The 25,729-nt window shown below is 36.6% G+C and overlaps 1 protein-coding gene across 3 annotated transcripts in view; it reads left to right on the top strand.

The window, feature by feature from the left end:
• RB1CC1 (RB1 inducible coiled-coil 1) overlaps positions 1–25,729 on the top strand; it is a 74,401-nt gene that overhangs the window by 32,716 nt on the left and 15,956 nt on the right. For all 3 annotated transcript variants that reach the window (XM_027452089.3, XM_027452088.3, XM_038174421.2), the window contains 8 exons: positions 671–841; positions 7,684–7,868; positions 10,468–10,654; positions 10,735–10,816; positions 11,675–11,736; positions 12,720–12,823; positions 14,907–15,033; positions 22,020–23,935. In XM_027452089.3, coding sequence (XP_027307890.2) covers positions 671–841; positions 7,684–7,868; positions 10,468–10,654; positions 10,735–10,816; positions 11,675–11,736; positions 12,720–12,823; positions 14,907–15,033; positions 22,020–23,935 — 2,834 coding nt within the window. The remainder of the gene's footprint in view (positions 1–670; positions 842–7,683; positions 7,869–10,467; positions 10,655–10,734; positions 10,817–11,674; positions 11,737–12,719; positions 12,824–14,906; positions 15,034–22,019; positions 23,936–25,729) is intronic.

The raw sequence follows: 25,729 nt of genomic DNA, 5'->3' as shown, positions 1-25,729 counted from the left end.
GTGAAACTTGAAGAGTTACCCTTACTGTCTGTGGGTGTTGTAATCTTTTAATGTTTCACAGTTTATTTTTTGTTTCCTAGATAATGGATCACAAAGGAGTAAAGTGAAACAATTTTACAAACAATGTGTTATAAAAATTAATAGTGAAAAGTATTAGAAATGTACTATTTTTCTGTAGCTTGTATTCCAGTTACTAGTACTGACCTGCTTATACATGAAGCCATCAATTAAATGCTTTCATTTAGTGGGAAAGTGCTAATGGATCTTGCAGATCTTTCCTACCACCCTCCCTGTTGCACTTCCTACGGAGTCACGTTTGTCATTTGTTCTGATTATAGCTGTATAGACTCTATTCTAGTGTACGCTCTGTCCATTAGCTTTAATCCTCATTGTCCCTTCCCCTTGCAAGGACCTGATTTGTATTATGATCTGGTTGGAAAATTTAAAAGAAGTTGATGTGTTGATCAGAAATCCACAGTCTAATTCAGTATTCTGAAACAAGTGAAAGATGTAGGCACGCCTTTGATTCAAAGAAAATGCCTAGTGGAAATAGTATTAGAAATGATAGAATAGCAGGGGAAAAACATTAAGGTTAGAAAAATTAATGTAGCTATTTCGTGTTACCTTTAAATACATCAAGTGCTAATTTTTTTCATTATTTTATTTCTAGCTCGATCCAAGGATCATCCAGCCCTTCTTGGCAGAATGTCGACAAACTATTGCCAAACTAGATAATCAGAACATGAAGGCTATTAAAGGCCTTGAGGATAGGCTCTATGCGTTGGATCAGATGATCGCAAGTTGCAGCAGACTGGTGAATGAACAAAAAGAACTTGCTCAGGTAATACAAATGTATATTTGTCTGTGACATTGGAAGATGGTAGACTTTTGATATGTGTATGCTGTTAAAGATTATAATGAAACAGTTGCATGTCTTAATGCAAGATAGTTTTCAAAGTGTTACAGTAAAGTGCTGTATTTATAATAATTCGACATTTAAATATTTTTTACATCTTATGTTTTCAGTGCACAACCGATTATCATATTCTTTTAAATATTTTAAAGTGTTCTTTTTTGATCTGAAAAGAGGAGTTACGACATCACTGTTGTATACTTTAGGAGTTAGAGAAGGCCTGTTTACCTTCAGGTTTCAGATATGAAGGGATTTACTGTTATCCTTGTCTAGAACTAGGGAAGAAAACACTAGAAAATCAGAGCTTGAGTGGGAAATACAGAATAAGAGAGACAGATTATTTTCTGTTTTTGAAGGGAAATGCTTAGTCCTTGGTAATTGTCCCTCTATAAAAGTACCTGAGAAGAGGAAATGTGCTTAATGGTTAATCACCAAGCTTGTAGTGAGGAGAGAATGTAGTGTGCCTGTATTAGACAGTGTCATTTGAAGTGGTAAGAAATTGGATAAAAAGGGTCTCTAAATATTAAAATACACAAACACACAAGCTGTACATTTTAAATAGTATAGTGCTGTAGTAAAGCTTCTTCATTAAATACAGCTTCTGTGAAGAGCTTCAGTTAATTTTGTACCCAATTGTCTTTTTGAAACTCAAAATACATTAAGACCTGTATGTGATCATTACCTGAAGTAATAGATGTGTAGATTTTCACCATTGCATCAGAATAGGGACCATAAGGAAACAGACGAGTTTCTCATTTCTGCTTGCATGGTGGTATATCATTAATGGGAGTAAGTGGGTAGTGTTCTTCCCTATCTTGCTGGGCAGCTGGGTAATTAGGGGCCCCTTTCAAGGCCCAGGGAAGAATTGGACTGGCAGTCATAGGACCCAGGTGTTCAGCTGCATCCTCTGGCTGGTACGTAAAGGTGGGTGCTACTAGTGCTTCCAGCAACATTGTTTAAAAGTGTAGACTGTTCTCCAATACTTTCAATGAGGAAGTCCAGGCATATTTTTTTGTTAAATCTCAGTCTTGCATACGTTACATACAATGTTATGTTGTAGGCAGATGCTAAATCCAAGAGAAATTTAGCATGGTGGAGAAGCTATTCTTGCATCTCTCTACTTGGTTGCCCAGTGCTGTTGTGGTCTTAGCTGTGTTCTCCCTCTCCACTTGAATGAGGAATGTACCTCAAGTTTACCAATTCTATTTGAGTGACGTGCCTAAAAGTCAATTGGAAAGATACTTGGTACCTTTTTTTTTAAATACCTCTGTACATTTTGATTTTGTGCCTTTTGAAGATTTATCAGACTTGAAACTTTCAAATCTTCATCTTGTCTTTTTTTTGTAAATTGGCTTTTCTATGCGTATCATAAAATACACAAGTTTGTTTTTAAGAATAGTGAGATAGAATCATAGAATGGTTTGAATTGGCAGGTACCTTAAATACTATCTTATTCTGATCCCTCTACCATGGACAAGGATACCTTCCATTAGATCAGGTTGTCCAAAGCTATATCCAGCCTGAGCACCTCCATGGTTCCACAACCTCTATGGGAAACCAGTTTCAGTGCCTTACCACCCTCATCATGAAGAATATGCCTTGTCTTATACCACAGATAGGACAACATTATTTTTTTCTTCAGTGAATTGAATGCTCGTGATTAAGTACAAAGTGTACTACTGGATAGCTTTATTCCTTGGTTTTATATGGAACTATTTCTGTATATGCTGCATATATGATGGAAAAACTTCAGGAAGCATTTTCTAATCAGATGTAGGAAGACATGGTTTTTCATTTCATATACTTGTATTACTTCATCTACTACATTTAATGTAGTTATTTAGATAATGTTTACAAAAACTAGATGCTTTTAAATGCTTAATGTGAAATTAATTAGAGCTAGTATGTTACTCAAATGATAGTCTGCGTAGAAATATTAAAAAGAACAACTAGGTTCAAGGGTTTGTTTATTGATATAGGCAAAGACTTGGGTATTTTTAAAGGGAGTGCTCAAAATTTTTGTGGTAACTGTTGATATTTGGTGTTACAAGAAGAAAGCTCTAAATTTTCAATACATCACATATTTCAGCAGTGAACTATTTCTGTTCATAAAGAAATAGCAAGTGGATGTATTTTATGGAACAAGAATAAGGAACATGTAAATGGCAATTCCAGTGGCTGTATATGTATTGGAAGCTCTATAGATGTCTTTCCCAGGCTGGAGAAAGCTATGTTCCTTCTAGAATTTGACTTGACTTTCTATTCCAACTTAGGTTCTATTACTGAAATTCAAAACAAACTTAGCCCAGAGAACAGTCTGCTAGAAGTCCTCGGTACTTAGATAATTTGTTTGTCCCTTGGACTGTCTTAAGAGTTGTTTTGTCTCTGGTTAGCCTTTTCTGTGAACTGACCCTTAAACAGCCTTTTATATGAAACATTACTTTTTGATTTATGTACTTGAATAGTAAATATCTAGCTGTTGGAGCAATGGAAAGCTGCTTTGTTAAATTCAAAAACTATTTTTCTCTATGGAAGCTGGGATTTGTAGCATAAGCATATATAACTATGGTCAGTAGGTGGCATCATGTAATAACAGTACTCCTCTAGAAAATTGGGAGCCTCTTTAATCTTTCAGTATGACTGTCCAGTAGCTTGACTTTCACAGCATTTTATTGTATTTGTTTTTTTCTAAATTTTCTCAATTAATAGTGTAGCTCTTTAAAACATCCTGTTACATCAAAATTCACTTCCAGAAAATAGAGATTCATAGAAGTATTAGTCTTCTGTTAGTTCTGTTAACCATAGCCGACACACAGATTTTCAGATGGCTTTCTTGGTTCTAGGATTCTTCTGCTTCTCTTGAAGCTGATGGGAAAAGAACTTTTGACTTAAAAGGGGGAGAGTTATCCATGTTGTCAGTGTCATATTCTGTACTTTTATATCCCTTCCACTTCTTGACATCAGGGGGAAAAAATTATTTTGTTTGGTTTTGGGGGGGGATTTAGAGTGCTTTTAGGTCTTCTCAGCTGTTAAGTACTGCACTGACTGCCACCTTTCCCTATCAACTATTTGCATTTAAGTCTAAAGTGTTAAATATTCTTTCTTGTCGCTTTTTTGATTTGGAAATAGGCACTGGGAAAATCAATGAAAGCACTATCATATCTGTTTTACAGGACTCTTATTAGTTTACCTTTGAAGCTCATGTTATGAATTCTTTAATTTTCTCAGGACCAGAAAGGCAGGAACTTGTTAGTACAATTGATTACTCACATCTTGGATTTCTCCAATCTTTGTTTTCCTCTCCTTTTTCTTTTTTTAAATTCACTGTAGTTTTTCTTAACTAGCTGTTGTGGTTTAATTCCCAGCAGGCGGCTCAGTGTCACACAGCTGCTTGCTCACTCTCCCTAGGTGTGATAAGGGAGAGAACCAGAGAAGTAAAAGTGTGAGAAATCATGGGTTGAGATAAAGGCAGTTTACTGGGTAAAGCAAAAGGTATGTGCACAGGCAGAGCCAAACCAGGAGTTCATTCGCTGCTTCCGAGCAGGTAGGGTTTCAGCCACTCCCAGGAGATCTGGGCACATCACACATAACGGTTTCTTGGGGAGACAAAAGACTCTGAACATCCCCCTTCCTCCTCCTCTACCCCAGGTTTTATTAGTGAGCATGATGCCCTACGGCATGGGACATCTCTGGCCAGCCTGGGCCACCCGTCTTGGCTGTGTACCCCCCCAGCTCCTGGTATACCCCCAGCCTCCTCACAGCACAAGGAGCTAGAAAGGCCTTGGCTCTGTGTAGGCACAGCTAAAACATTGAGGTGTTATCACTACTAGTCTCATTAAAAAAAAAAAAAATCCAAACCACAGCATTATGCAAGCCTGTACTAACTCTATCCCAGCCAAAACCATGACATTGGCTTTTTTTCTAGTATGATCAGAATTTTATTTCTGATCTGCATGCTATGAGAATTTTAGTTTGAAATTTATTTTAAAGATGGATTCACAGATACAAAAACTGCAAAAGATATTCAAACTTACGGATAGCCTTTTGGAACTGAGAGTAAAACTGGAAGGAATTTTCTAGCTCAGTGTATCCAGTTTTGTGTAATTGCAAGCTCCATACCATGTGGTCAATTTAAAAAGCTTACTGAGATGCAATTTAAAAGCAATTATTTTCTTGACTTCTGTACATGTTACAACTTTTTTACTATCTGTTCTAAAACGTATATACATCCTTTCATCTCAGATCTGCAAGTATTCTTGTCTAGTTCATATCTGTATTTTTTCATGCCTAATCCTGTCTTTGATTTTGGTACTTAGCAATTCCCTAATGGTTACCACAGTATATGCAATGTCTTTGTCTTCTGTAGCTAAACAATTCAACTTATTTTGGTGAGACTCCTCATCTTGATAGTCTCTAACAATTCTTCCCACTTTTTCCAGTCTCCATTCACTTGGGCTGAATAAGACAGGCAGTTAAAATGCTGGCAACCTGTTTTTGTTTCCCAAAGGGTCCTCCCCCGTTCAGTGTGGAAGTTGCACATAGTTCAGTAACTGCGTAGCTCTTCCGTATTCTCTTCCATCTTCAGTGTTCATCTTTCACTTTCTTTTTATTACGCTTAACTTTTATATTTTACCTTTTGATTTCTGTGCTTTTCTAGTAAAGATGCAAATACATACTGCAGGCTTTGTAAATAAGCTTTACAGTATTTTATGTCAAGACCTCTTCGCTTTTAACATCAAACCAGCAGTGACAGTAACTTCATTTGTCACCTGGTAATTCTATATGGCTTACTGTTCTCATTGACTTCAACATCAGAAAGAAACACTTAGAACTAATAGGTTTTTTATTTCTTAAGAAAACAAAGGGTTAATAAGTTTATGGAAGTACAAATGTAGCGTCCACTGTGTTCAAGCAATGTGTCAGATGCAACATGAAAGTGGACAAAATCAATGGGCAAAATCATGTCTAAAGAACCACGCTGCTTCTAGCAGTATTGTCACACCTGGGGAATGTGATGGAGGCAATGGCGCCTGGCACAGCAGTTCTTATGCCAGAATGCTTCCCTGTCCCTGCCTTTGCTGCCTCTTCTGCATATGTCTACATATGCTGCCTTCTATGATCACCAATCTAAGACATGTCTAAGATGGTCTGGTTTTCCTGTTTTGTCCACTGACCCTTTTATGAGGTTGCCTGTTACCACCCACAACAGAACAAGTAATTCCTTGCGCTGCCCAAACTCCAACTTGCAAATAAATGCCTAGCTGAACTTTCCTATTCTCATTGTCTTGCTGAAGCTTATTCATTTCCCTACTTCCTCTTGTTCCACTGGTTCACCAGAAACAAGAAGAGTTTAGAGCAAATATTCACAACTGGACAGCCCTCCCCACCGTGATGCGTATGGTTTTGCTGGAGACCCTGTTGCTTTATGGGAGGTGTTTTGTAACCCTGCACTGTTTGACTTCACTACTTCAGCTTTTTTAAATGTTTTTGTGTCTTTCTGGATTATTGAAGAGAAGTTGGTGGGGGTGGGGAGAATTTCCTTACATGAAACTTCTTCCGCTCGCAAGTATGGCACTGATAGGGTGTTTGCCAACAAAACTTTCTGCTTGGTTGTTAAGCAAAGCCAGCACCCTTTACAGGAATAAAAGAAGAAAAATGTGTTACTGATAGCATTTGCTGTATTCTCAGCTCTGCAACTGGTAAAATGGACAACTGTTTCAGAGAGTCTGTGGTGTGGTCTGGATTCCACAGAAAATCCTGGTCATAATGCTCTTTTGTCCTTCGCTCTTTCATTGCATTTTCTGACACCATAGAGAACCAGGGTGAAATTGTAATTCCTGCCCCATAATAGGAAAGTTAATACCTCTGAGTAAAAACAACTATAAGAATTTTTAACATCTTGCAAAAGCACTTAATATTCCTCAGATTTTTTTTTTTAAATGCTTCAGTATTTGACTTTTCAGAGGAAATTTGTGAGGAACAATCTTATCCAAGTAGAATACAGAAGAGCTAATGCCAGGCAATTATATTTTGGAATGATTAAGACTAAGTAAAAATGGATGCTCTAATAAAGAGTATCAGGCATCCTTAATCGTCACTGCATGCATTTACTTTGTGTTTTGAAGGTTATACATTCCATACTGCATAAAGAAGTTCAGTAATTTGTCTTAGATAATCCTTGCATGGCTGAAAATTTCGTGACAATCATGATATACTTCCTAATTGTCAGATAATGAATGAAGATGATGTTTAAATTTGTACATACTACATTCATTTGGGGACGGGGGGGGGGGTGTGGAGAAGGGAATTGTTTTCATATATGAATTTAGTGGTTCAAGAGGTAGATTCTTTAGCCTGCAGTAATAATACTGGATATGCTATGATGTTAAATCTTGGATATGCCAGAATTAAAAAAGCTGTTTGAAGAAATTAGAATGATGGTTGATTGCCCAACTACTAGTATCTACTTCTTTCTGCTGTATTAAATTTATAATCTTTCACTTGTGCTGGTTAGTTGTGTGAATTTCTTAAAAGGTTGTGTTGGTAATATTTGGAGATTAAATCTTAGGTGAGATTTATTTGGTACTATAACATGGAAGTAACGTGAGCTTGACACTTGATTCGTCTATGTAGGATTCTGTTATACCCTTCAATAGTTACAGGAAGTTTATTAAGTCTTGCATGGTTGCTGCATAGTTGCTTGCAAGGTGGTTGCTTCAGTGCTTTTTGATTATTACAAACTTGTGTAACAAATGTCTTTTCTCTTCTAGGGATTTTTGGCTAATCAGAAGAGAGCTGAGAACTTGAAAGATCCTTCTGTTCTGCCTGACTTGTGCTTGAGTCATGCAAATCAGCTGATGATCATGTTAACTAATCACAGAAAACTGTTAGATATTAAACAGAAATGCACCACTGCCAAACAGGAGCTTGCAAATAATCTACAAGTCAGACTAAAGTAAGTTACAACTTCTCAACTTGGTATTGCAAATTCTACTTGCACTGATACTCTTAAAGTGTCATAAAGAAATCTTCAGTAATGCACAGAGGCTTTTCTTAATGGAAGAAAAAATAAAAGTTGGATTAGTTGAGTTTGTATATCAAGTCATCAGTAAGTATGAAACAAAATATTACTTAAGCTTCAAGAAAAAAACAACTCTTAATGACCTTCACATCAATAAAACAATATTGTTGAACCTACAATCCCCTCTCCTGTCAACCTTGGAAGCCATCAATTTCTTATTTAAAATTTACTGGCAATTGATGTTTTCATAAGAGTGTAATAAATATAAGTAAAACGTTCTTCAGTAGCTTGTGATCGTATCAAAGCAAGAAAGCATGACATTAGTTTGTGATTTACTTGCAGTTAATGAAAAACAATTACATGTATTGATATTGAGAACGTAATTTTTTTTCAAGTAAGCATCATTGCCATATGCCATAGAAGGCAATAAGTAGTCTATATTGCTAAATGGAAAAACAGTTCTTTCCACTGTTAAACCTAATCCTTAAGCTTTATTTAATGTGATGTCAGATACATAGGGGAAGTGTACAGGCTTATATCATTTCTTCAGAAAGGATTGTTTATACTAGCTGTTAACAATTAGGCAACATTCGTGAAGGGTGTAGAGGGCAAGAGGTATGAGGAGCAGCTGAGGCCCCTTGGTTTGCTCAGCCCCGAGCAGAGCAGGCTGAGGGGAGGCCTCATGGCGGCCTGCAGCTCCCTCACGAGGGGAGCGGAGGGGCAGGCGCTGAGCTCTGCTCTCTGGGGACAGCGACAGGACCCGAGGGGACGGCATGGAGCTGGGACAGGGGAGGGTCAGGCTGGGGGTTAGGGAAAGGGTCTGCACCCAGAGGGTGGGCAGGCACTGGGATAGGCTCCCCCGGGCAGTGATCATGGCACGGAGCCTGTCAGATTTCAAGGAGCATTTGGACAATGCACTTGGACATTTGGTTTGATTTTTTGGGTTGTCCTGCATGGAGCCAGGAGCTGAACTTAAGGATCCTTGTGGCTCCCTTCCAACTTGGGGTATTCTGTGGCTCTACAAACACTGATTCTGTTAAGACTCTGCTAAACTTGCACACTGGATCCATCAATCCATCATTTTTTTTCTTCTTGAAAAGATTACAGTTTGTATGAAAAAAATTAAAGATTCAGGAAAAAGTAAAGCAGAGTCAGCAGTGCAGTAATGACAAAGATTGTGTTTGTAAGATGAATTATTGCTAGGGAAATCAGAATAGGGATTTGTCTGTATTCAGTGCCCATGCATCTACTCTTACCCTTCTGAAAAGATGTTTTTTTTTTTCACCATTTTTCCCAAGTATCAAGGGTTAGTATGTAGAAGCTAGCTTATCATAAACATCACTTTGATTTCCTATATGCTGAAGTATTGGTGTAGCTGTGCACCTAATTCATAAGTTACTAGAGGAAAAGAATTGAATCCCTTTGGAAGGAGAAAGTGAGGCACAGAGAATGAATCTGAGGAGGATAGATCTTGAGAAGAATAAAACATAGACTTTAAAAAAAAAAAACAACACTTCTTTTGTGTCAAACCAAAGGTTCTTCTAGATTGCCTTCATCAGCAGCTAGTAGCAAATGACTAAAACAGGAATAAGGAAAATACATAATGTTTTCCTCTAAGGATATTTACATACAGAAGCAGTTCTGTGTTTAACTACTGGTTAATTAGCTTAACTAGTTCTTTTGAATCCACAAAATCCTCCTGGCTTTTGTAAGTTCAGCAGCATAACTGTTGTGTGGAAAAAGTACTTTTTTTAGTAGTGTTACTATTACTAGTGTTGACTTTGTTGTATTTGTTGCTTTTACTTCACTTCTGTCATCGAAAATTTCTTTGTTACTGCTGGGGTGTAGCTCCATGTTACGACTTGGGAAAAGATGCTGTAATGTTTCCACTCAGACACCAGTTTATCACCTTTTCAGTAGCTAAGCTGTGGTTTAATTATTATGGTGTCTGTTTGAAATTAGTATATTGACCAAGGAATACATGTGTATATTTTCAATAAGGTAATTGGATGTGTGGTTACATAAAATGAGAACTTCCGTGTTAGCAGGGTGGTTATTTGTAGTGAGTGAGTAGATAGTGTGAACTTCTGGGCAGTCTTTAGATCTTCCCTTTGACAGTATCCCCAACCCTGCTATTTCTGGCTAATGCTTTTCCACATTTTTAAGATTTATAAACAAAGACTATTGTCATATTTGCTCTGGCTGTACCGATTTCTTTGTAAATTCTTCTAGAGAAAATTACATTATTATTTTAAGGTTATGTATGCTAAGAGTATTACTTACCAAAAACAATACCTTAAGTGTTGGTGAGCGTTAATTTGAGTGTTTATGTGGATTTTTTACTCTGAGAAGTTAATAGGGAAGACAACTACTGAATTCTGAATGACTTGGTACTTACAGATAGCCTGTTGTTGGCCTGTGTAAAATAATATAATTGTTCCGTTGATCCAGAGATTTTGCGAATTTTGGATAAATTCAAATGCAGAAGAGATGACTAAGTTGCTATCTTCTAAAGTGTAACCTGCTTTTGTAGGTGGTGTTGTTTTGTAATGCTTCATGCTGACCAAGATGGAGAGAAACTGCAAGCTTTGCTTCGTCTTGTAACAGAGCTGCTAGAAAGGGTCAAGGTTGTAGAGGCTCTCAGCACTGTTCCTCAAATGTACTGTCTAGCTGTTGTTGAGGTTGTAAGGAGAAAAATGTTCATAAAACACTACAGGGAGGTAAGTGAATACAAAGGTTTGGTCTTGACAGTTTGTCAATGTATAAATTAACTACTAACTATGTATTTTCCTTTCCGTAGTGGGCTGGTGCTTTAATAAAAGATGGTAAACACCTATATGAAGCTGAAAGAGCAAAAAGAGAATCTTTTGGTAAACTGTTCAGTAAGTACTTTCTCTTCTGTGAAATCAGAGCTGTGGTTTAGTATGTACTGTTGTCTTTAAAAGTAGCAAAAATATTTTCATTATGTTGTAATTTAAATACCTTCATGTTGTTTTTTGTTGCTTAAAAAGGGAACATATGGTGTGCCAGGAGGTGCTATTAGTAGCAAAGTTTGTTCATAAGTTATGTTATGATTTAACAAACTACTCCGTATAGATTACCCAAAATACTGTGAAAGTTCTAATTAGCTTAAAGCTTTTGAAAGAAAAAAAATCTGATTACTACACTTGAATGCAGTTTCTGCTTGAACATGTACAAGCTTTAAATAGCACTTGTGAAACCATTACTGAATATTTGAGTATTGGTACAGCTTCATCTGTAGTTCTTCAGGAAAGACAAAAACTAAAGTTTCACGTGTATAATACTTGACCAGAGGCTTAAAAAAAAAAAAGTATGAAGTTTGATTAAAAAAATAAATCAGAGAAACTGGATTTTTCTACTAAATCTGCATCCTATGTTCTAAATGAACTACTAAAATAAGAAAATTGAGTAAAAGGTTATCAAAATTTTGGGAAGGAGATTTGTAAGATTACAAAGAAGAAAACTTGAAAAACAACTTGAAGATTTTAAGAGGTAAGCATTAAAGGAACTATCTCAAATGGAGTGCAAAGTTGTATTTTTCATGGTGGGTTTTGCATGAAGTTCCATGCAAAAAGTTTCACTTTTTGTTAAGAAATAGCATGGTTGGTAATACTTTCAAATTTAGTTCAGTTGTTAAACTGTTTCTCTTGAGGCATTGTTTGTATGTTGCATTTATTTATTTTGCATTTTAAATAACCACTTTTTTTTTCTTTGCCCAGGGAAATCTTTTCTAAGGAATCGCTTGTTTAGAGGACTTGATTCCTGGCCTCCGTCATTTTGTGTATGTACTCGGCATCTTTGTTTCTTTCATATTTGTAAACAGTACTTTTGTAAATTAAACTAGGCTTAATTCATGTGATATGCCTGTCACATTGCTCTGACACAAAAGAAAGAGCTAGAAACTAGCACTTTTTTGCTATTTAAAGTGACCTATATTGACGTCGGTTCCTAACTTGCTTTGCAGTGGGAGAGGAAATGTCAGTTTGATACTCCTTTTTAACAAGGAGTCTCTGAAACTGAAACAAAAAAAAAGCTGTTGATCGGAAAGCTGAAGCCAGGAGGGATAATTTACCCATCTAATCCAATATTTTGAATAATATGGCCATAAAATTAATCATGCTGCGAAAGCAAGTAAAAGGTTTTCGTGTTTTCCCGTAATTACTAGACAAGTGGAGCAGAGTTTTCATCTCTTTATTGGTTGATAACATGATGGTGAAAAAGTGTAGCTATAATCAAGCATTGTCTATTAAATTTAGTTTCACGCAGACTGGTTAATTCAAGTAAAATCTCTCTGATTCTAATGTTGCCATCTTATTTTGCCTTGTTTACTCTTTTCAGCTTCTATTTTTTTTTTTTTTTGAAAAGATGCTGGGAAGAAATAAAAATGCTACTTGTCATATTATTTTAAACACTGAACTGGATTGATACTTAAATGTCTGTTTAGCAGCACAATAAGTAAAGTTTCAGTGCCATCTCTTATCCCTTAACTTCTTAAATCAGTAATGTTTACAAAGCTTGGTAATAGGGAGAAAGTATTGATGACAGAGGCACTATGGATAATGACTGTAAACGTAAATTAACTTTTTAGGGTTGTTTGGGTGAGGGTGTGGCTGGACATGGTTCCCTTAAAAGGATACTGAATTCTTTTGTGAGATCAGTTTGTTAAACTTCTCCATTATGAATTAGGCTCCTTTTTTGAGTCATTCCTTAGTCATCTTGATATCACCTTCATAACAAAAATTAATTAATTTCTTCTTAATACAGACACGAAAACCTCGCAGATTTGACAGTGAGCTTCCAGATATCTCATTAAGTGACTTGCAGTTTTTGCAGTCATTTTGTCCTTCAGAAGTACAGCCGTTACTCAGGTAAATCACCTTTTTAAACTTTGTGCAATGTGGGGGTAGCTTCCCTTTCTGTCCTGCTTCCACCTCCAATTTATTTCGCTAAAGGAACAGACAAGGATATTTTTAAAACTGATATTATTAAGCAATGCTCTTTTGCCCGCTTACTGCAGATGGATGTTACCTACATGCTTATACACAAGCTCAGATGACCTGAACACATGTATGCCCTATGTATTCCGTATGGAGATGTAGAGGATGTTGGACATTGCTCTAATAGTTAGTGAGCTTTCCATTTATATGTCTTAAACATGTTAAAAAAAAAAAAAAAAATAAATGTACAAAATAGGCAGGAGCAAGTCCTGTGTAAGGTCCTGTCTAGGATGAGGTCTATCTATATTACCATAATCAGATGCTACAGGTATCTATCATCCTCTGTTCTAACAAACGTGGCTGTAGTTAAAGATTTTTCTCAGACTTCATTTTCTAGCTCCAAGGCCATAATCCCACAAAGGATGGTAATATAAAAAGGAGTTGCTCCAGTGTCATTTGTCAGGTTCACCAACAGTACCAAACTGCAACCTGTTACTGGTGCACGGTGCAGGAGCTGAATTGACTGCGTTTTTCACTTTTATGTTGCACTGGCATTCTTGTTAATTCAGAAGTCCTGGAAATCCTCCTGGTGCTATGGCTGCTGACGTTAAATAATAAGTATAGTGAGCTTAGTGTGCTTGAGAGTGAATTTGCCATAGATCACAATGCAACTGATAAACCATTCTAATTTCCTCTTGTTACACTGTTAAGTTTGCTTCTGAGTCACTGTGGAGATAAAATGAAAACTATTATAATATGTATTGCTGATATTTGCTGTGAATTTTACAACCTTCCTAGTAAATCCAGACTGAGTTCAGGAATAACTTTGTTTTTCTGTTGTCAGGAAATCATCAGTAACGAAACTGTTGTGGGTTACTGATGTAATGATAGAGCTTTCCACTTGATGGCAATAGAGGTGGAATTATGTCATGTTCACTCTGTTTCGTGTTTACGTTTGGTGGCAATGTTGATGACAGTGGAGGACTTGTAACTTGAGTGGGCTGAGTACCCCACCTGGGTACACTCTGAACTTCAGAACAAACTTTAGAGCAGTGGTTTGTCTGGTATTTTCATTTAATATCAAAAAACAAAACAATCGGCAAACTAGCAGGCTGAAACCTAGCACGGAATCCTCTCCTATCATCACGAGTCCCCTGAGCTGCATAATTAAATGCTTCTATTATGCTTCTATTTACTTAGTGTTTCAGTCTTCTCAACTGCTAAATTTAAGCAATTACTGAAATCTTAATTCTATAAAATTCACTAGATGCTACGTGCATCTACTACATAATATTTTATCTAGTGTATATATACTACTATCTAGTATATAATATTTTGAATAGAGAATGCAAAATACAGTGAAATATAATCTGTTTTTATTATGTTGCTAGTCTAAATTAACTTCTGCTTCATGACTTCAGTGGAGTAATTCCAAGCAAATAGCGTGGAAGTACAGGCTCTCAAGAAAAATGGAATAAATATTACTTTTATGAAGGTTTAGGAAACTTGCAATTGAAATCTTACAGTGCAAAACATGCAATGTGATCACAAAACATTATTCAGACTTTTGATTTAGGCTACCTATCATTGATAAAGAATAATTGAGAATTAATTGTTGCTTCAAAGGAAAAGCTGGATTGGAGAGAATCCAAGAGAATAATCGAGTCATAAGTGCTTCAATTACAGATCTAATAACCATCAATTCTCTTCTGTTAGTGTTGTTGTAACTCTAGGTATTAGTGGTAAATGTTTTCCTCAGAAGGAAAAACTCTGATATATTACTTCCCCATTACTGTGTTTATCGTTATTTACTACTTAAGAGCTATTGAGTTCTTATTTTAAAGCACAAATACCATGTGTTTCTGTGGATTTTCCATGTAAAATAGATGAAACGAAGAAAATATAAACTTTATACAGAAGGAAGTTCAGTCTTATTGAAATATCTATATAATATGTTAATTGAATATTAGATGTAACAATAAAGGGGAAAAGGTAATCCTGTACTGTTTTTAAGGGTTCCCATACTATGCGACTTCGAACCTCTTCACCAGCATGTACGTGCTCTGCATAACCTGGTAAAAGCAGCACAGAGTTTGGATGAAATGTCACAAACCATTACAGACCTGCTGAATGAACAAAAGGTATGTGCTTTTCTTTTTACCAAGAAAATAGAATACTGGAAAATAGTTGTATATCTTCATAATATTGCTTTAGCTGAAAGAAACTTTGTTGTTCCAGACATGATTAGCTTTTCTCATAACTGCATAGTAATTGTTTCCTTTCTGATGAGTAAAATGAGCCTATTTAGAAAGCAGTCTAAAGACACTAAACTATCAGATGTTTATATTTTACAGAAATTTTAAAACTAGGAGAATAAATTAAAGAGTCTAATAGAATTATTCTGTTAATATTTTTCTGCCTTTTGTGAGCTTGTGTGTGTGCAATGTGTATATTTTGCCTATGTTGCTTTAGCTTGTATTTAAGTTTGTTCTTTCTCTAGATACTTGCATTGCTTTTTAAGTCTTTCTGGCACAAACAGGTAAGGTAGAATTCAGAACCTTAACTGGTTGTCCCCATTAATCTGCATATTGATGTGTCATCTACTCCTTTTGTTGCAGTCCTGTTTCCTGGGGAAGGGAAGTAATATGTGCAGTTCTTCTTTGAGTATAGAAGAAATAGATGGGAAAAACTTCTTCCTCATTTCACTCTACTGTTAAGCAGATACTTTGCCCTAGAAACTCTTCCTGTCAATCACTTTTGATTCTACACATTCTGCCTCTAACTTTCATAGTGTGCTAAATGGAGTCCTTTTTGCTTGTGACAGTAACCTGTCCTGTTGACTTCAAGCAAAAGTTTACATATAGCTTAAAGTTGACTGCTTCAGATTGGGCTTCTCTAGTAGTTGTAGTATAGAATTTTTGCAGGACTCCATGCTATCTACAGTATAAGTGTTCAGATACATTGTGATGCTGACTAGAAGCAATTTTTGTATTGAGCCTGTTCTAGTCCAACTGAAATTTAAGGTATATGCTTCAAATAGGTTGTTACTATTTTACCTTCAAGATCATGTGCATGTTCCATTTTGAATTAGCAAATTCCTGCTTAAACTATATGGATGAAGTTCTCTTCTTTTTACTCTTTTGAAGTCTGAACAAGAGATTTACTGGAAGTCTTCCATTTATATGAAGTCTGAGATCTGTGCTGTTCTTCGTTCTGAAATATAAAAAACGGGGTGCTATTTGTCAGCTTAGCTCTTTTCTATTTATGAAGATTGCTTTCTCTATGAGCAGCTGTTATGAACAAGAGGGTTAGGGCCTGATTGCTGTATTAGAAAATGGAATGACTAGGAGTAGTATAACTTTTGTGAAGTCTGGGAGTTTTCTGAATATACTCTTCCACCACACCATGCTATGGTATGAAGAAGTCCACCCCCAACTTGGAGCATACTGAAATTTATCTCTTAAGAAACCAAGTCAGTGACGGGGGTTCTAGGGAATTCTTAATCACTGAAGCTTTCAGTGTCAGGATAGCGTAAAATAAATCAAAAGAGTAACTTTTAATCCAAGATGTACATAACAGTAGAACAAGAAACAGGAAAGGTGCCTTGTTCAGTCTTGATCATAGAATTATTAAAGTTGGAAAAGACCTCTAAGATCTCTGATCCAACTGTCCCCCTACCACCAATACCTCCCACTTAACCATGTCCCTAAGCACCACGTCCAACCTTTGCTTTAACACCCCCAGGGATGGTGACTGTACCACTTCCCTGGGCAACCCGTCCCAATGCTTGACTACTATTTCTGAGAAATGTCTCCTAATTTCCAATCTGAACCTCCCCTGGCACAACTTGAGGCCGTTCCCTCTAGTCCTGTTACTAGTTCTGTATGAGAAGAGGCCAACCCCCTGCTCCTCACAACTTCTTTTCAGGTAGCTGTAGAGAGCAATGAGGTCTGCCCTGAGCTGCCTCCTCTCCAGACTAAAAAACCTCAGTTCCTTCAGCCACTCCTCATAGGACTTGTGTTCCAGGCCCTTCACCAATTTTGTAGCCCTTCTCCGGACACATTCCAGGGTCTCTGTACTTCTTTTACTGAGGGTTCCAAAACTGAACACAATACTGGAGATGTGGCCTCACCAGAGCAGAGTACAAAGGGCCGATCACCTCCCTGGTCCTGCTGGTTACACTATTCTTGATACAAGCCAGGATGCTGTTGGCCACCTGGGCCGAGGTGCTAATGTTCAGGCAAGCATCATTCAGCACCCCCTGATCCTTTTCCTCTGCAGAGCTTTTGAGCCACTCTGTCCCAAGCTCTAGCACTGCATGGTGGTGTTGTGGGCAAAGTGTAGGACCCGAAATTTAGCTATGTTGAACTTCATCCCATTGGCCTCTGCCCATTGACCTGTCCAGGTCCCTCTGCAGGGCCTTCATACTCTCCGGCAGATCGACACTTCCCCACAACATGGTGTCATCTGCAAACGTACTGAGGATGCCCTCAATTTCCTCATCCAAGTCATCAATAGAGATATTAAAGAGGATGGGCCCCAACACCAACCCGTCGGGAACACCGCTGGTGATTGGTCATCATCTGGATTTCACTCTGTTCTCCACTGCTCTCTGGGCCTGGCTGTACAGCCAGTTTCTAACTGAGCAAAGCATGTACCTGTCTGTGCCGTGAGCTGCCAGCTTCTCCCAGAGCATGCTGTGAGACCATGTCAAAGGCCTTGCTGAAGCCTAGGTAGACTACGTCAACAGGCTTTCCCTCATCCACCAGGTGGGTTACTTGATCATAGAAGGGATAGTTTCTATTGCTCTGAAAGTCCACCTAAATATTGGTTCAGACTTGTTTATCTGAGAAATTTGCATCTGTATCAGGCTTTACAAAAAATGCTTGCCGAATCAGGATCTGTTCTATCCACATTTTTTTGCTATTCTGTGATCAGTTTGGATTCTTGGCTGACTCAAAAATGTCAAATGCCTAGACAGATTTGGATAATTCTCTCTTTCCTTTAAGTAAATTAAATTACACAGTCAGAGTTGGGCAACTCGTGATGTCATCTTGAAAATGCCCATCTCTGTATGTCATTTCAGTGATTCATTTGAACATCTTTTTAACTGAAGCAAATAGGTCTGTTGAAGAGATCTTTCTTTGTCAGTGTTCCTGTTATTATTTAGTAGAAGATTGTGCCCTTTCTCTGTCACTTTGTTTTGCAAATGATCTAGAAGTATTTTTTATTTGTTTTAAGTCACAGAACGTAATCAAGGAAAGGCTTGGGTTGGAAAGGACTTTAAAGATCACCTAGTTCCAACCTGGTCTTGAACATCTCCAGACGGGGGGCATCCACAGCTTCTCTTGGAAACCCATGCCAGTGCTTTACCACCCTCAGAATGAAGAATTTCCTCCTAACCTCTAATCTAAATCTCCCCTCTTTTAGTTTAAAACCATTTCCCTTTGCCCAGTCATTACCTACCCAAGCAAAAAGTTGTTCTCCATCTTTTTTATAAACCTTCTTTAAGTACTGATCCCCCCCCCCCCTTAAGTACTGAAAGATCTGAGTGAGGTCACCCCGGAGCCTTCACTTCTGTACCCTGAACATCCTCAGCTCTCTCAACCTTTCTTCAGAGGTGCTTCAGCCCTCTGATCATCCTCATGGCCCTCCTCTCAACCTGCTCTAACAGATCTACATCCCTCTTTGCATATGCTCTTTTGTTTTTGTTTAAAAATGATTGAGATAATATCAAAGTGTCCTCTTATCCTCAGTACTGCTAGGAATTTCTAATCATGAGCCAGCAATGCGCCCTTGTGTCCAAGAAGGCCAATGGTATCTTGGGCCTTTTAGAAGAGTGCATTTAGAGTGTTGCCAGCAGGTCGAGGGAGGTGATCCTCCCCCTCAGCTCAGCCCTGGTGAGGTCACACCTGGAGCATCATGTCCAGTTCTAGGCTTCCCAGTACAAGAGGGACATAGAACAGAGGGAATGCAGTAACTGATCGGGGATGCTAATAACATATTCTAAGTGTCCCCTTAATTCTTACCAATCCAGCTTTGACGAATGTGGATAATATGCGTTTTTATCTGAGGTTTCTTTTTTTTTTAGTATTACATCAAAGTATTTAAAGAACAACGTTGTTTGTTTTTAATTTGTTGCTATTTTGAAATGTATTTTTCTTTGCAATGCTTTCTGCTTTTTCTGTTTCATTTAGTGGTCTCACACAGATTGCTGTGTCCTATCATTTCTATAATACAAAGTTTAATCTGATTAATGATTTGGTTAAAGATACCTAGGAGAAAGTTAAGGTGCCCATAGCAGTGAGGTAAGAGGATTAAGGTGTCTTCTCTGTGGTTAGCAGGTAACTAACATGTGCAATCCTGTGGTGTTAAGAGGTCCTAATGTAAGAGAAGGCTTTTCAAATGAGGTTATGTATATATCATTTGTTCTAGTTAAATTCAAAATCTATTGCCAATTGTAATCCTTTGAAGAGTTGCACAACTCCTTGCCTATGATTTTATCTACTGATATAACTAGAACAAGGCATGTAATCTAGTAACACCTCAGAGCATTAAAATTACTTCTGCTTTCTAGTTTTCCTTGTTTGCTCTGGACTTTTTTCTTTATTGTCACAGAAATTACAGCATATGACATATGCATGCATTACTGTGTATACTTTGTAAATGGACTGTGAAGCAGGCATCAAGTTCTCAGGGAAATAAGCAGTGGTAAACAAAATCTTCCATCTAGTTTCAGTTCTTCAAAATGTGAGGTTTTACTCTTCACTAGGAAATCTAGTGATTCAGCTAGAGTTCCACCTCAGTTCACAGCAGCCACTGCAGAGACATCTGATTCGTTACAGCCTGGGTTTCCCTCAGAACTGTATAAAAAAAAAAAAAAAAGCAAGTTCACTTCAGCATATTGCTCTACACAATGAAAAGTTGTGGTTTATTTTCCTCTTCTTTATGCTGTATTCTTACTCTGCGCCTTCTAATATGATCCTCCAGAAGTGCCAAAAGTTAATACCATCTTTCCTTTGTATGTGGCTTTCTGTAGGACTTTCTAATATTCGATCTTCAAAGTCATTTTTTATGTGCTTACTTACATCTGTGATGCTAGCTTTTATTACTGTTAAAGCTTTGGTTTATCGATATTAAACGCTTGTCAGTTAAAGCATGTGGTTTGAGTCCAGGCATTTATCAACATAGAGAGTATCTTTCAACATTTCTTTTTTTCAATTTTCTTAGATAAACAGTAAGCTGAAATTAATCACAAGGGAGGAAACATATTGAAATCTGAACTGATAGTATCTTTAACAAAAGGAATGATTCCATTTATGTTTTTTCTCTCTTGTATCCTGTATTCATTTTTTAATGGCTGAAGACAGTATTTTGAATAACAACATAAAGCTTTTTGCAGTGGGTTTTGGTCATCAAATTTAAAATCATTATATGGTTTACTTTCATAGAAATGAAAAGGCAAATGGAGGTAAGATATATATGCAGCTTGCCTGTTTAGGTGAGTGTCACAACTGGAAATAGGTTATTCCTGAATCTTAGTTTAGCATTCATTTCTTACTCACATTAGTCATGCTACATTCCCATGAAGAAAACGTTTACCTCATACTGAGAAGGATAAGGTACCTTTTTGGATAGCAGCTATTTGTAAAAAGATTGAGAAAATTAAAAATTAGGTATTTATGCAACAGCAGTCTGGTGTCTGCCACTTTTGTCTGGTTTTGGTTTCTGTTGCTGACCATTTATTGCCCTGCTCTACTAACTCATGTCATTTAAGTAGTTGAGTTAGATAACAGAAGTTTCTTCAGTAAAAACTAATATACTGGAGGAGACTAGTCACTATGTAAATGCATGGAGGCAGCATGTAGATTTTGGAAAAGAGGCATGCACAGGATCATTAGCTGGAGGAGGTTGTTAGCTTTCTGCAACTGAGCATCATTCTGAAAGATGTCCTTCAACTGAATTCACTTAAAGTATATTTTCCGTGGCAGTATATATAGACAAGCATTTACAGTTCTGAAATTTAGTATAACATCTGTAAGATATCTTTGAAATTGCTTAAGATTTGTTTTCAAACACTGTGCATGAACATACACTTCACAGTAGAGTTTGCAGAATTTGAACTCTTTCTTTATAATTCTCATAGTACTGAACAAGAGGTAATAGTGATGAGATTTAAACATGTTGTCTAATCTCCATTAATTGGAAAATTGATGAGAGGTAAACTTCAGCCTTTTAAATATCAAAAGCACTGTGATCAGAGTTTTTTGGAAATAACTCCATAAAGATGAAGAAGCTTGCATAATATTTGTGCTGGGTTACAAGCTGCTGTTACTCAGGGGTGATTGTGGAGAGGTATTCTAATCCATAGCCTTTCAGTTGAAGACTGAGTTGTTTGGAGTTACAGAATCAGATTTAGTGCTATCTGGTGTCTCTAGGCAAAAAGACAAAAATTGATGTTGGTAGTAACATGGGAAAATAAATCCACACCAACTGCAATGTCCTGACTTCTGAAAAGTAAGAATTTTTGCTTTTAATAAGAATGTATGCTTTATTATATTAGTATTCTTTTACACTTGCATTTACTGATCTCTGAAGCAGGACAATTCTCTTTGCGTGTTTTTGATACTTACATTAGAAGACAACAGTTTTGTCATTATAGTTTTTTGTAAATCTTTTTAATTTAATATTAATTAAGTGTCTGAATTAAACAAAATTTTAACAGTATTAACGAGAATAAATTAGAAATATCTTAACAAAATTATTAATGCAAAACAAATTCAGCAGATTGTTGGAAAACAAAGGGTGTCTATTTCTGACTGGTAGCTTCATTTTTTCATCCAAAGTTGTTCCAGACTTTTCAAAGACAATTGTATGTGATTTCTGTAGGATTTTTATATAGCTGGACATTTAATATTTGTTTGAACAATTTTGAAAATAATTAAAACAAAGTACCACTTGCAATTTCTACAATTTTTAGTTAAACTGCAGTCTTAGTTATTTTGGATTGCTACAGGTAAAGCTGACTTCATTGTAGTTTTTCCTGGAAATTATTGATCAATTTAAAATATTTGTCAACACTTCTGCCAATCTCTTTAAATACTTTTTTGTGTTCTTTAAATTCTAGGCCTCCAATAGTCAAGCATCGCCACAATCTGCTACTACACCAAGGATGGAAAGTACAACAGGAACCACAATTGCTACCTCTTCAAAAACTCCTCCATCACTCAGTCTTCAGGGTCCCCTGTGTCCTCCTGTGTGTCCCCCAGCTCCATTAGAGGAATTGTCACCAGACAGCATTGATGCTCACACATTTGATTTTGAAACTATTGCCCATCCGAACCTGGAGCAAGCTCTTAAACAAGGATCATTAGACTTGGATTCATTAGCAGAAAGTCCAGAATCTGACTTTATGTCAGCGGTAAATGAATTTGTAATAGAAGAAAATCCAGTATCTCCTAATGTAATAAGTGATCCACAAAGTCCTGAAATGATGGTGGAATCTCTTTATTCTTCAGTTATCAACGCAATAGACAGTAGACGCATGCAAGACACAAATTCTTGTGTAAAGGACGTTTCAGTAGAAAATGCATCGCTCAGTGTTTGCATGGAGAAGTGTAGGGTTATTGCTCAAGATTCAAAGGTACATTTAAGAGGTATAAAAGAAGATCTTTGCCACTTTAGAACACTTGTACAAAGAGAACAGTGTGACTTTTCTAATTCTTTAAAATGCACTTCATTAGAAATATTAAATACTATTGAGAAGGTAAAACTTTCACTTGAAAAAACACTAAAAGATAAACATCAAAAAGAACTGCAATCTTTGAAAAGTGAATATGAAACTAAAATTAATAAATTACTGGAGGATAGTGAAGAAAGTCAAAAAAAGATTACAAAGTTAAAAGGTGACTTGTTAGGCCTAGAGGAAGTACTTCAGAATAAAAATGATGAATTCGCAATGGTGAAAAATGAAAAAGAAGCTGTAGTTTGCCTTCAGAATGAAAAAGATCAGAAATTACATGAATTAGAATGCAAAATGGAGACACAAAATTGTGAAATAAAGAAACTGAGACAGTCACGTGAGACTGTTCTGGAAGACTTGAAAAAATTTCATGTCGAAAGTGATGAAAGACTACAACTCCTGAGGGCAGAACTCCAGAGTTTAGAACAAAGCCATTTAAAAGAACTGGAAAACAACCTACAAGCTAGACATTTACAGGAATTTGAGAAAGTGCTAGCTGAGCACAAGGACTGTTTAGATAAATTAAAAAAAGAGAACCAGCAGAGACTTGAACAAATGCAGGAATCTCATGCAGCAGTTGTACAAGAGAAACAACAACAGGTAGAAGAGTTAAAACTCAAAGTTTCAGATCTATCTGATATAAGGTGCAAATTAGAAGTTGAACTTGCCCTGAAAGAAGCAGAAACGGATGAAATGAAGCTTCTCTTGGAAGAAAGCAGGAACCAGCAACAAGAGACCTTAAAATCTCAGATTGATAAGGAAACTGAAAGCTTAAAAAAAGAGATTGATAAATTAAACAGTAAGATACAAAACAGCAGTGATGAATATCAAGTGGGCTTATCAGAACTGAGAACTCTAATGACAATTGAGAAAGATCAGTGCATTTCTGAGCTGGTAGACAGATATGAAGAAGAATCAAATTTGCTTAGAACTGAACTAAACAAAGTAACAGTTCTGCATCAAAAAACTTGTGAAGCAGAAAAAAGACTTTCAGAGCAAATAACAGAACTACAAAGTAAGTTAGAGTTGGAAGTGAATGCCTTAGAAAAGGAAAAAACGGAAAAAATGGCACTCTGTGAGCAGCGGGAAAAATATGAAGCGATTATCCATACGCTTAAGGAAGAGAAAGAACTGTTAGTATCTAACCAAGAGCAAGACAGGCAGTTGCTCATTCAGAAACTCAATTCTGAAAAAGAGGACGCAGTGCAAACTGCTTGTAAAGAGTTTGAATTACAGAGAGAAGCTGCTGAAAAAGGGCTTTTGGAAAAAATACAACAACTTGAGATGCAAGTAAATCGGAGGTACTGTAAGAATTAAGTTGCTGTGTTGTCTTAGTATTCTAAAGTAATTAATCTGGTTTGTTCACGATGCAGTATGCAGTAGGTAAAATTTCTACATGTTTGTAGTAGTGTTTGTCTGATTTGTTTTTTATTCAGGTTTCAAGTTATTTCTGTTTTATAAGTAATGACGTTCCTGTGTCTGCATTTAGTCTAAAAGACCGTAATATACTTTATACGGTAATGATTTTCAGACAGCAGTGAAGATTTTTATTTCAGTCTTGTAATGCTCTGTTGAAGGAGCACTTCCACAGTTGCTTGAAATTCATGATTCAGTGGTCTCAGCCTCTCCTCTCCTGTCCTTTGCTCTTGCACTAGCACTGTATAAGGTTGAAGTGGATGGCTTTTAGGCTAGTAACATTCTTATGTTGGTTAATTGTACGCTCATGGTGGTGCTAATGCTGCCATGAAGAAATGTGTGACAATACATGGTCAACTGAAAACTGGACTGTAGCTGCCTTGTTTCTAGGGACTTCCATTTGAGCTTTATAATGAAACATTGGGCAATGTCATTTTAAAGGACATCCTAGCATAATTGTTTTTCCTTGTTCATTTTTGCAGTATTTTTCCAATTGGGGAAAAAAATCCTTGCCATAAAAACCTAGAGTTACTTCTCCTGACTTCCTATTTCTAATCTACCTACTAGTTCATAATGCCCATCAGAGTATATTATATAATGCAAATACTAGACTTTTTCTATGCAACTATGGCTTAGATACAATATTCTAATTTGAAATGCTAGAATTTGTTTTTAATCTCCCTGTAGAGTTTTGGAGCTCCGAAGATAATTCTTATTTATATCATTGTACCAAGAACAAAAAGCTTCAGCTGGGTATTATACATCAAGTATGTGAGATGTGAAGAGTGATAAAATGGGCAGAATGTACATAAAAAGAACAGTGCAGAATTCAAACACAAACTTATTAAGTTGGCATTCACCTTTTAAATATCAATGTAATGTTTTTTAAAAATAAAAATGGGGAGAGTTTATACAGAGAATCCAGTACACAGCTTACTTCCGTGGTATAAAGAAATGTAAACATCCACTTTACTTGAAATATCCACTTAATCCCCATTACCTAAGGATTTTGATATGCTAATAATATCTGTCATTGTGTTATCACTGTCTGCTTTTTGTGTGTCTGTGTACAAAAAAAAAAAGAAGGTCAAAATGAAGGTGTGCTTCCTGAGTTAAGATTCAGTGATTGGGATGCAATTAAATTAAAACTTCTGTCTTTAAATATTCTCTAAATTTAAGGAAATGTGCTGAAATTAGAAGGGAAAAAAAATGAATAAATCAAGCACTGTGTTCTTTTCCTTTTGTTTGTATTAATGCATGTAGACATGATATGATGCATATGACTCAACAGGAAAAAGATACAGCTATGTCATCAGACTTTAAAAAAAAAAAAACCAACATTTAAATTTGAACTGAACACAGCTGTGTGCATTGCTATACAAACTGGATAAAATGGAGAGCAATATGTTTCAAAGAAATATTATCTGCTTCAGTCTGAAGACATGCTAGTAGTTTGTTATGAGTTCTATCAAGTAATTTAATTTTCAAAGTGTGATGTTAAAATACGGTTGCTCTATGCCTTGAATCTGCTGCTAGGCTTTTTCTCTAGGAATAAAGACACAACGTGTTTCGTCTCCAGAGGGCACATATGTTATGTGAATGTCTTACTATTTCAAAGTCACTGCCTAGCTGTTTGGTTTTCAAGTTCCTAAAACCCAAGCTATGTCAGTAACTTGAGT

This window comes from Anas platyrhynchos, chromosome 2 (assembly GCF_047663525.1).
Source record: "Anas platyrhynchos isolate ZD024472 breed Pekin duck chromosome 2, IASCAAS_PekinDuck_T2T, whole genome shotgun sequence".
In the NCBI taxonomy this organism is placed as follows: Eukaryota; Metazoa; Chordata; class Aves; order Anseriformes; family Anatidae; genus Anas; species Anas platyrhynchos.
This window is presented reverse-complemented; position numbering and strand designations above follow the sequence as displayed.